The 12,730-nt window shown below is 43.8% G+C and overlaps 1 protein-coding gene across 1 annotated transcript in view; it reads right to left on the bottom strand.

The window, feature by feature from the left end:
- AOAH (acyloxyacyl hydrolase) overlaps nucleotides 1-12,730 on the bottom strand; it is a 140,270-nt gene that overhangs the window by 87,614 nt on the left and 39,926 nt on the right. The window contains exon 5 of the mRNA XM_033088018.1: nucleotides 4,442-4,501. Coding sequence (XP_032943909.1) covers nucleotides 4,442-4,501 — 60 coding nt within the window. The remainder of the gene's footprint in view (nucleotides 1-4,441; nucleotides 4,502-12,730) is intronic.

Here is a 12,730-nt window from a genome sequence, read left to right as displayed (position 1 = left end):
GAAGGGAGAGAGAGTCGATTCCTGCCAGCCCAAAGAGTCCTTCGGAGGGCTATGTGTTGAATTAACAGTGGTGGTGAAATAATGACCCTGGCAAAGGAGGACTGGCAACGCTTTCAGGCTATAAGTGAGGTCTTTAAGGACTGTTATGATGTTTGCCCGGCTTTCTAGGAATATAGGAACCGTCCTGACTAGCATCCCCATCTATCTTCAAGGCGTGGCGACAGAGGAGGCGATCCTCGTCCTCATGGAGCTTACTGCCTAGTGGAGGGTAGGAATGGCTATCCCAGCTCTTAGCATGCCTGTGAGATCTGCAGTGGTCCAGGTGTGAACATGGCTTTATGGGAACCCAGAGGAGGAGGCAGGAAATGACCCAGAGTCAGGTAGGAAGGAGGCAGGTGGGAAGGCAGAGACAGCTGCTCTAGGCTTTGCGACTCCAATTGCAGTCCCCAGACCTGCTACTAAAATTTGGGTAGCACTGCTCCAGGTCATAGCTGCTGAAAGTGTGATGGCAAACTAGGAGAATTGATGTCACCTGGGAACTTTTAGAAATGCAGAGTCTCAGGCCCCAAGACAGACCTGCTGAATCAGAATCTGCATTTTAACAAGGTCCCAGGGCATTGGAGTAGCATGGCTGCGGGCAGCGGGAGAACCCCATGTAGTACTGTGGGAGTCTGGCATCTTGGGGGCCCACCAAACATTTCGACCTGGCTGGAGCATAGGAATCACGAGACCATGGGGAACCACAGAAGGAAGGAGACATTTCCACAAGCCTAGACTGCTCGTTACACGTTATCCCGAGGACAGTGTGGCATCCTTGAAGGTGCTATGCAGAGGGATCACACTTATATTCCAGAAAGGTATTTCTGGGGTGAGAGGATGGCCTGGAGGAGGTGAGATGGGGCACAGAGACCTGTTGGCATATGCAAATCCTGAGGCCTAACCCCAGGTTTTCTAACCTCAGCACTATTGCCATTTGGGGCTGAATAATTCTTTGTTGTGGGGCTGTCTTGTGTACTGTAGGATGTTTAGTAACATATCTGGCACCTAGCCCTAGATGCCAGCAGCCCAAAAATGTCTCCAGGCATTGCCAAATGTCCCCAGCGGAGGGGGCGGGGAGGGCAAACTTGTCACTAGTTCAGAGCCAGAGGTGTAAGGCAGGAGGAGGCGGGTGGGGGAAAGGAGGGGTGTTTCGAAGAGTTGAGTCCAGAGACCTGGTAACTGATTGAGGTCAGGACTGTAGACACACGGTGAAACAAACACCAGCATGAAATTATTCTACAGCATCGGTGGCAATTTGGAAATACAGACACATTCTGAGACCCAAAGTCAGGGTGCATTTGAATGCTTGAGCTACTTCTTTGAATATTTACTTAATCGGAATGCCTTGCTCTAACGAACCGAACGGCAATGTAGATTCTAACACCGATGATAATCGATACATCAAAACATTTGTATGGACAGCCTTAGAATTATGACACAAGAGGTGCAAGAGGATAAATGTTATAATTGCACAGCTATTCACTGTCACTGCCTGAAGACTATTGCTGTCTTTGACATTTATTTTGCAGAAACTGGGGCTAGCATGTGAGCAAAAGATGATGTAGCTTGTCCCCCAGAATTCCTCCTGTTCAGACAGGGGTTTTGATTGATTACCCAGTCTTTTCATCACATGTATGTGTGGGAAAGACTAACCTCTTCTCATAATTGACTTGCAAAGAGAATTGAAATGAACACAGAACAACACTCCAGAAGTCCTTGCATGTTTGCCAGCTCTTTCCTTTCAATTTGAACTTCTGCTAGACAGAGGCAAAAGTGTGGGCTGTTGTTAACTCAGCAATGAATGCAAAATATTGCCTCAGGCTGTGTGTAATCCCATCTAAAATGGAAGTCTCAAATCTGGGCGGACCCTGGGCACAGTGGGTCATGTAGCATCTTTATTTTGCAATCTGTTTAACCAGCTTCCGCTTGCATCCTGAGCTTGCCCATATACCAGGATATTAAATGAACACAGAACGACATGGGCTGAATAAAGGGAAATGTGGTGAATGGGATAAAGAAACGGTCAGAGGAGGAGGGTAACGACTCTTCTGTACACAGCCAACCTAAAATTGAATTTCTGCATAGTGAAGTCCTTTGCAACCCTTGTTGTGTATTATTTAACTTGGATTTAATTAGTTTGGGATGGAGCTTGAACAGCAGCAATTTTTAAAGGCTTCCCAGAAGATCCTACTGAATAGGTATGTTCATGATCAGGACTGTCATGTACAGCTGCACAGGTTGTGCACTGCACAATTGTAATATCTACATAGCCTGTGGTGTGAATGGCGCTTCCCGAAATTTAGTGCTGAGGAGGTCTGGTTGAGAGCTATTGGCAGAGTAGAAAGACTAGGAACTTGGAGTAGCTAGATCTGGATTTAAATAGTAGGTTTCTTGCTAGTTATGTAGAGTGAGTAAATTACCTATCTGATCCTTAGTTCTCTCATCTGTAAAATGGGGTTCATAACAAAAATGTGCTATCTACTTTGTAGGAGTTATTGTGATAAGTAAGTAAAGTGATTCCATAATCAGGTACTCTAGACCCTTAGATGCTCATTTTTCTGCCAAATCCATGAAAAGTCGCCCTGAGGAGGCTCTTAGGGCCTCACTGAGAGGCCATCTTCTCTGGAGCGTTTGATTCTCTCAACAGTACTTAACTTTTCCCAGTCTGGATTTCCCCAGTCTGACAGGCTGTGCTGAGATGACAGACAGCCCTCTATGTTTCTGCATCCTGACTACATCTGCGGTTCCATCAGCCACCACAATAGAATTAATTGCAGCCAATATCCTCTGAGAAGTTTTTCAGACACACTTATTTGCATTTTTTGATTATTTTTTCCTTGATACTTTAATCTGGAGAGTAAATAAATTGGAGGAAGTTTTAGAGGAGTTTATTATTGTTGAATTGCTCCGCAGGAAAAAAAAAATTTTTTTTGGCTTCTTGAAAGGAATTATTGGAGTCTTGCCCTGTGAATTATGCTTGCAATTCTGGTGACAGAAATGAAAAATTGTAAAATCCTAATTAGCCTTGAGTTAATACCAAGGCCATTAGTGCTAGTGAAGTAAACAATGACCTGAGATGAAGTTTTGAGATGCACGTTGATAAGAATAAAAGGAGAATTGTATTCCCCAGTTCTGTTTAGCGTTCTGAAATGTTGGTCCAGCCTTCCAAGTGGTGTTTCAATTTCTTATTCAATGACTTAAGCAGATGAGCTGAACTGGCTCCCGTTGGACTTTAATTATTCACTGAATTAGATAATGATTGGCAATGCAGGGGATTGATTACTCGATTGTGTAGAAATGCCAGCACATTGCTATGCGACATGTATCCACCTGGTACATCAAAACGCAATGCCCCCCACTGTATTGTTGCCAGATAAGAGTGCACTGGACATACTTACACTAAAAAAAAAAAATTAAAAATAATTATTCATTGTTTATCTGAAATTCAAATTTAATCGGGCATCCTCTATTTTTATCTGCTAAATCTGGCAAGCTGAGCGTTGAGGAATTTTCTTCCTCTTTCTTTTCGTGTTGCCAGATCGATCCTACTTTAGGTATAGTGTGCATCAGGGTGAGTGACGGGATGGTCAGCCGGGAGAAGCCAGTGATGGCGCACGGCCCTCTCATCTCTGGTGAACGCTTCCTCTTGCATCCAGGGATGTCCCTTTATTTGAAGGTCCACTTTCCTGCTTCCTTTTAACTGGGGCTGGTTTGTAACCAGGGTCTAAGTCAGGTACTTGACTCCATGATAACTGATTTGAACTAAACGTTCTATCTATTGAATCAAAGTATTATTACAAAGAGGAAGAATTGGGAAAAGGAATAATAGTGGTGATGATTTCACTAGCTTGTACTGAGTGTATGATACCAGGCACTTCACACACATCAGCTCGATTAGTCCTGATGCGTGATTAGTCCTGAAGCGTGACATCCACGCTTCGAGAAAGGAACATGCTATTGTCCCTAACTTACTGAGGCTCACTCTATGGTCACATATCTAGAAAGTGGAGAAGCAGACGGATATACAGCCTCCCCAAAATGGTCCACTGGAGAGCAGCAGGTCTCAACAGTGAGTACCAGAAGACATCTGGGACCGTCAGGAGACGTTTCTGTTTGTCATGACTGGGAGGAAAGGGACGCAGCTGAATATCCTACAACACACAGGACAGTGTCCACAACGAAAGCTTATCCAGTCCCAGCGCTGAAGTTGAGAACCACTCCTGTAGAGAGAAGGGAAGAGGAAAAGGGAGGGAGCTCGTATTCCTACTTGAATCCAGTTCAACTGTGGTATGTGGTGGGCTTGTGTCTGGAGTATTCCCCAGCCTTGGAGTGTGAGGGCAGGGGCCAGGAAGGGGTGACCACACCCAGGGAGATGCTGGCATCCTCCCCATTGTCTGCTTACCAGAGTCGGGGATCCCTTGACAATCTCTCGTGCCTTCTCCAGTGTAAATTTCCATGCCACCTATAAAAACAAGGTTAGAAAATATTACCACTCCTGGCTCATCTTTTCTTTCTATGTCTTTTCTAAAGTTAGGGTTTTTAAAGTCCATGAGTTTGCAACAAAGAAATTATTCCATACATTTGTGATAAAATAATTCACCAGAAGGCAATTTCATATTAGTAACAATCTTCACGAAGGCATTCTCTCCGTGCCAGATGCCACGCTAAGTCCTTTGCAAACATTACCTTATTTAATCTTCACAACAGCTCTGGGAGATATGACCTTTTTACAGATGAGGAGATTGAGACTTAGACAAGCTAAGGAACTGCGTGGAGATGACAGAGCCGGCGTCTGGCAGAGACACAGCCTGAACTCCTGCCTTCTGGTCCGCTGACCTCCCTGAGGACTAACTTGTCCTGATATCTGACAGTCTAGGGCAGAGCGTTGTCAGCAGGCATCCTGAGTGTTTTGTGCCGCAGTATGGAGGGACCCTGGGCTAGCATGCCAAGGAAAAGCCCGTCTCTCCTCCACTCCTCCTCTCCTGGTTAGACGCCCCCTTCTTTCAACCTTTCGTGGGGCATCTAAGCACATCTTCTGAGTGTACATTGCACGTATGAAGAGTTAGCTAGTTATTTCCAATAACTATTGTTATAGAACTCGATATGTGTGTATTTGAGGGAGAGTTGGGAGAAAAGTAACCCTGTAGGGGTAGGGGATGGAGAGCATTTGCTCCCAGCACTGCTTCCCAGAGGTTTTGTTCCCTCCACCCCCTGCCATGTCCTGGCCCTGCCCCAGCTCTCCACCGTCAGCCCCTTGTCGGGACCTAGTGGAGCATGCGTGGTGGTTTGCATGCCTGGGTTCAAACCCGAGCTCTGCTGCTTATTGGCTGTGCGTCCTTGAGCCAATTATAATCTGAGCTTTTCAGCACACATGCAAGAAAGCCCTCTTTTTATCATCAGCAACATGGGGATTACAGCTACTTCCCTCCTAAAGCTGCTCATCCTGATAATCCCCTGCTCCACAACTGATAGGTGAATTGGAAAACTTCTGTCTCTCAGCCCCAGTTTTCTGCTCACCCAACTCAGTAGGGAAGTTGGGATTCGGAAACAGTGTCATAGTTCTCACTCTAGGTAACTAAGAACACTGCCCCTGAACTTAAGCGTAACAAATGGAATGAAACTTTGGAGCTGGCTGGTCAGCAGGAGAGGCCTCTTGGGAGATGCTACCAGTGGATGTTTAGGACCTGACGCCCTACTTGGCTCCTTTGGGCGAGCTTCACCTTCCTCCGCCCTGGAGCTCTGTTGTTCTAAGACCTCAGCCATGTTGAGTAGACATGAGTGGAGGAGGGGTGGTGCCGTATGAGCCCGGGCTGGGGTGAATTTTCCAGGAGGTGCTTTAGGAGGGAGTGTGGCAGAGCCAGCTGCTACTTGTTCTCCAGGGCCGGCTCTGAAACCCTCTCCCTAGTATCTGCCCTGAATCACATATCTCCAGCTCAGGTTCAAAGGATGGCAGACCACAGCCCTTGCGTCGGAGGCAGCATGGCTGCTTCCATGGAAGAGTACACGTTAGTGACTTGAGAAAAGAAGCCGGGCACCAAGATGCCCTGGTACTTGTCTTAAAATATTGAAACACTGATGTACCAGTTGGAGAATAGTTGTGTTCCTGAGCCTGTGAGTGTCCTCACCACTGCCCTGACCATCCAGCCTCTCCCTAGCCCCGTCTAGACCTCCTCATGATCAGTCCACAAATGCGCCAATGTCCCAATACAGCCAGTGGATGCCTCCAGACCGCACGCCAGTACCACGACCTGTGTGCATTCTGATTGGCTGACAGCAGGCCCCAAACAGTTCTCACTTTTAAAACATGGATGTCCTTAACAGGAGCATTGCTTTAGGAATGGCCCCATTAAAAAACAGACCTCTTTGAATGCAATTTTGGCTTTTTCTAGGCATTCCAACAAATCCTGGAAATTCTGTTGTATATAAGCAAGCATCTTTAGCACGGTCATCAGACGCCAGATCTAGGTGCCAATTTCTGTTATGCTGCCCCTTTTCCCTGCCCTTGTAAGCCTAAAGCTCATCTCCATTATACTGAAACTTGACGGTGGTGTTCCTCTGCTCTAATTGTATGCCCCTTGCTTGCCTGCCTCAGAAATACCCCTTTGCATTCTAAGGCCCAGCTGAAGATCGACAGCGCCTCACATAACCCTTGCTACGTAGTAGGTGCTCACATAATAGGTGCTCAGTAGACATGGAAACAAAACGGGAGAGAAAACATTTATGACATTATGTCACGCAAGAAAAACAGGCTACCAGATTTTACAGACACAGAAAGAAATCCTGCAAAGAAATATGCCATTAATAATTGTGGGTGATAACTTTTTCCTTTTGGTTCTCTTCTGTGTTTTTTAAATTTTCCATAAGGAGCATAAATTCAGCAATAAATGCTTTAAAAAGAGAGAGAGAGAAGAACTCAATACATGTTGCCCTGTTTCTTACTGATAAAGAAAATGATGTGTTTCCAGCCCAGGGGTTGGGTGAGGACCCTGGAGATCTGGTGGTGAACAGACAGCCTGCCTTCCCAAAGTTTCCGGGTTGGCAAGGAGACAGGCCAGAAACAAGGACAATACAGAGAGTGGGCCTTGGAAGTGTTTTCCTAAGAGAGGACACTTGGATTCCCTTGAGAGAACCAATTTGATTTTTTTTTTTTAAATTTATTTTTAATTTATTGGGGTGACAATTGTTAGTAAAATTACATAGATTTCAGGTGTGCAATTCTGTATCACATCATCCATAAATCACACTGTGTGTTCACCACCCAGAGTCAGCTCCCCTTCCATCACCATACATTTGATCCCCCTCACCCTCATCCCCCCCCCAACCCCCTTACGCTCTGGTAACCACCAAATTACGTTCCCCAGATTAATTTTCAAACCCCGTGGCCATCCTGTGGTCACCGACTGCCCTCCAATCCCCTCACCCTCCCCCTCACCCCCCACCCCTCCCGCCCATCTAGCAACCCTCAGTTTTTCCTCATTGTCTCCCAAACTGTTTCTGATTAGTTCATTCACTTATTCTTTTCTTTAGAATCCGCAAATAAGTGAGATCATATGGTACTTATCTTTACCAATTTGATTTTAATCCAGCTCAGTTCTCAGGGGAATGAATGTTTAGAGAGGAATAAAAACAATAATGACAACAACAACAACAAGTCAATGGCAAGGGCTGTGCCAAATGCCTTTTGACCCCTGTTAATGCCCGGCGTGATTGATGCTTCTGTGGCCCTGGCTGCAAGGCTGACAGCAGGTTCCTCTGGACCTAGCTTGACCGAGCATCACTTTCTCCCACAGTTCAAGCGCACAATTACCAACATAAAGAAGAGAATCCAGATAAAGGGCTGATCTTTATTCCCCAGAAGAAGAAGGATGTACGGACTCAGAGACACTTGGAAAAGCTAATTAGTTTGCTGTCTTTGTGACGGGCAAAGGGGGCAAATTGTAAGCCATGTGAAAATGAAGGCGATTATCTTTCCTTGGTAACCTTTTCACGTCAGCAAGCTAGTGTTTAAGCCATCATTTCTAAAGCATGAGGAACACTCTTTCACCTTCTGAAAAATTAAAACTTTAGAACAGAGGGTGCCACTGTAATCAGTGGTTGAAGAGAAAGTTCGGGGCAAGATAGTGAGCTGCATAGAAAACTCTTCTGGTCGGAAGGCAAAATGTGGTTCCATTCTGGTTGTGCCAAAACTCTTCTGGTTGTGCTAAAATGATGTTTCTGACTCAGCCAGAGCAGTCATCTGAGGCATAAGCAGATTTCCCATCAACAAAGGAAGTGCTCATTTGATCCTGCAATTTGTCACGGTCCAATTTTTTTCAGCTTCTCATTACTTTTTCCCTTTGGTTATAGTGCTCCCTAATTCCAGTGTCAGATCCCCTTCAGAGTCTATTTAACACTCAGGAGTGGATTGCTGAGGAAGCCATCACACAAACACCCAGAGACATAAGCCCTCAGCCTTGGGGCTTTGAGTCAAAGCACCATGAATATCTATATTGGATTTCTCTACTTAAGAATTTGGAAAAGTCCAAGGACACTATGGCATGGTGCCTTAGCCATCCACAAAGGCCCGGCCCTTTGCTTCATCATCAGAGCACGTAGCAGTGTATGTCAATGGCTGCTCGTGAAATGCTTTTGTCTGAATGATTTAAGTGTTCCTCCAAATCAGAGCCAGCCCAAAGTCTTCAGACAAGGGGAGGGACTTGGTGAGTCCTACTGCTCTTGCTCTCCAGAGTGATGGCAGTTCTTGACCTTCAGCTCTGTGCAGTATGGATGACGGCAGGACACGGGCCAAGCTTGCATTGCTATCAGTATCATGGGCAAAAGGGGTGCCCTGGTGGGGTTTACCCTCTGCCAAACGTTAGCCAAATGGGAGTCCAAGCAAAAGGAAGAAATTGTCAAGTTTAGCAGTTTGAATGTAGGTGAAACTTCCATCTTCAGTGGAAGCTCTTTAAATGTATTGATCACCACCAGATCACCGTCTCCATTGTTATTTATTTCCTATTTAAAGTAAATTTGGACTCTAGAGTGTTTGTGGGTGGGAATCCTAGTGTTGCAATTTACTAGTTCTGGGACTTTGAGCATGTTACTTAAGTTCTCTGAGCTTCAGTTTTCTCATCTGCAAAATGGGAATGATAACATTTTTATGCGTGTGAGGATTGAACAAAACAGTGCCTTGCATATAGTAAGCATGACATTTGTGTTAATGACAATTCCTGCTTTTTACTTTGGGCTATCTATTTCCAAAAGACAGCTGGAAAAATTACAATAATTAAAGCAGCCTACACAAATGCATGCTCTTTTTCAATGATCCTGAAAACCACCCTGACAGGAAAGTATTGTTTTTCCCATTTTACAGATGAGAAAACTGAGGCTCAGAGGTTACATAATTTAACCAGGGCCACTCTGCAGACAGGGCTGATGGTACTCAAGTCTCTCGAGTCCAGCATTTTTCCCACCATTGTTAGGCTATTTTCTAAGAATTAAGTAAGCCTGAAATTTTAACACAGGCAAGAAAATATGACTTATGAGGTTTCACCAAGACTTAGGGGAATGGCAAATATAACTCCCATGGAGTGTGGATGGATTAATGCAAAGAATCACATGGTCAAGGGAGAGAACCGGCTCTTATATGCCGAGGACCTATGCCTCTGTGTGGAAATTCGTGCAGTTACAAGCATATGATTGATAATAAAAGAGAAAGAAATATTCAGTCAGCCATTTCTTTGTGCAATCACTCATTCATTCCACAAATACTCTCCGAGTGTTTATATTGTACCATGAATTATATACCAACTATATAATAGTGAATGAAACATTATCTCATTAAAGGTTTTATAACCTGGGAGAGAGGATTGACAGTAAATTGTAATTAGAATACAATGTAGAAAGGGTTAGGTAATAATTACTATTATCCTTATTTTATAGATGAGGTGAATTGAGGCTTAGAGTGGATAAATAACTTGCCCAAAGTCACAGAGACAATGCGTGGCATGGCTCAGATTCAGTTCAGACCTGCTCGTCACAAAACCGCATACTTTGAACCCTGCTCTGGGAGATGTAAAGAGGTGTGCTAGGAAAGAAAATTGTTGCTGTTATTTTAAGTTTTAAAGGTCTGGGATATCTGTGAACTAGCCAGAGGGGAGCACCATAACACACATCGGCATATTCAAGGCTTTGAGCCTCTCTGCGTTTAGAAAGGCATTTCCCAAACATTCAAATGTTTCAGTCAGCCAAAGCACATGGCACTGTATTGATTCCAATGGGAAACCGATGGGAAAAGAATATAGTGTCCCAGGGATCCTCCGGAACTCAATATAATCCTGACAGTTTAGGAGCGTTGGTGAACTGGACAAGACACATTCACTAACTGGACCTTCTTGGCCTTCTATGATGTTCAAGAATTGAACTAGCGTACACTTAAGAGTGAAGGAAGTAAGAAATATAGTACTTTGGAGCATGAGTTTCTATAGTGAACCACTTTTAGTGATCACGTTCTCTGCAATTATAGCAGCAGTAGATTTGCAAATTACAGAAAGTGTCTTTTGTTCGTTTCACACTTTTGACAGCAGTGACAGGTTCCCACAAAGGAGAAAGCCTTTGGGAAGTGATGATTTTAAACGTGCGTTTATTTATTGTCTAAGGGAAGGCGTGTGTGAGAGGTGTTTGGGAGCGGGGGAGAAGATCACTGAACTAGTGTGGATCTTTTCTGGACATTTTTTAAGGACAGATTGCTCCTCACTCTCAGATCTAATAAGTCGACTTACAAATGGAGCAAGACTTGAAAGAGGCTACCTCCAAGGACCTGACTGCCCACTCGAGGCAGTAAGTATATAAACAATTCCAGCGTAAGACAGACTAGAAGAGCTGAGAGAAAGGGACAGAAGAGGGCTTTGAGGCAATTTCCAGCAAGTGGAAAGACAAAGGCAGCCAGCAACTCGGCTTATCTGTTTTTATCAAATAGTGGCGTGTCTGGCCTTTGGGTGGAATTTGCTGGTCTATTATTATATCTGTATTTCACTGTATCCTGCAGTGGTTATTTTCCAGTAGGTAGGATAAGCTCCACGAAAGCCCAATTGGATTTTAATGTTTCGTATTTCCTCTTTTGGGCAGGCATTTATGACTTTCACATGTGCGAAAAAAATGAAGTCAGTTGACGCCATTTTGTTCTTCCAGGGGCCAAAAAATAAAATAATATAAAATAAAAACAAGTAAGGAAAGAAAGAAAAAGCTACTACCTTTAAGTGTATTTCTTTATCACCGATTATATCTTCATACATAGCTTACCATTAGTTGGATTTTTCTTCCTCCCTTCTCTTAGGCTAATTCTGCATTGTGGAGCTGTTAGTATCCTCAATACATTTAGTTGCAGTATCGCTGTCCTTTTGCCTAGGCTTTTTTTTTGTTTTTTAGCTTTATTTTAAACAGCACTACTCCTTTTCCTGATTATTACTCATTGGTTTTCCTACTGTCACCACCATCACCATCACTGCCACTCTACATACCACTTCACTGTCTTTTATAGAGATTCATCTAGACTTCCTGTTCTGTACCAGCCATTGCTTACATTTTCTATACTTTATACCAACTCAGCCAGGTAGAAGGAATTGTTCTTAATCCCACTTTATAGGTGAGAAATCCAAGACCCAGAGCTGTTCAAGGAAACAGCCTCACAACCAATAGCTTTGTTTCATTTTGACTGTTTGTCCCCTAGTGTCTGGACACACACACAAGTTCTCCAGTGCTGGACTCTGTGGATTATTCTCTATAGGATATTGTCCTACTCTTTAAAACACATGATTTCTGGAAAATAATTGGGTTAGTCAGATGGTGGGCATGGTTCCCTCATTGGGTTGTCTTAGGTCAATTGTTTTATAACGTGGTATTCTAATTTTTTATTATTATTCTATTTACATTCAAGTTGCTAAATCAGTCCTGCCCGATATTGCACAATTAATCAATTTGTATTAGTTTCCTATTGACGCTGTAACAAATTACCACAAATTTAGTGGCTTAAAACAACATGAATTTATTCTTTTAGAATTCTGGAGGTCAGAAGTCTGAATTGAGCTTCAGGAGGCTCAAAGCGGGTGTGAGCAGGGCTGGTTTCCTCCGTAGTTTCCAGAGAGAAATGTCTCTTGCCTCTTTGGTTTCTAGCAGCTGTGTGCTTTCCTTGGCCGATGGCCACATCACTTTAGGGCCCTGATCACAGTTTCTTTTCACACTCTGATCCTCCTGCTTCTTTCTCGTAAGGACCCTTCTGATTGTATCAGGCTAATCCTTGTAATCCAGGATAACCTCCCCATCTGTGGATCCTTAGTTTAGTCTCATCTGTTGGGTCCCATTTGCTATATAAGTAACATCCACAGATTCTGGGAATTAGGATGTGGACCTCTTTTGGGGGTCATTGTTCTGTGTACCATATTGTTCATTCAACAAGTATTTATCGCATGATTAATAAATGCAGGGAACTGTGCTGGGCTCTAGGGAAATCTCGGGGAACAGCATGGTGTCAGGAATCAAATAACCAGATTATCTGCACTCATGGAGTTTACTCTTTAATAGAAGGGGCAGATATGAAATAATAATTTTACAATTAGAATTTAATTTACACTGTAAATTACAACATAATTTACAATGACAATTTTGCTCAGTTGTCTAATTGCAATTATAATAAATTCTGAAAAAATGGAGTGGG

Source organism: Rhinolophus ferrumequinum, chromosome 20 (assembly GCF_004115265.2).
Source record: "Rhinolophus ferrumequinum isolate MPI-CBG mRhiFer1 chromosome 20, mRhiFer1_v1.p, whole genome shotgun sequence".
NCBI classification, from domain to species: domain Eukaryota; kingdom Metazoa; phylum Chordata; class Mammalia; order Chiroptera; family Rhinolophidae; genus Rhinolophus; species Rhinolophus ferrumequinum.
The sequence above is the reverse complement of the archived record's forward strand: the minus strand, read 5'-3'. Positions and strand labels throughout refer to the sequence as shown.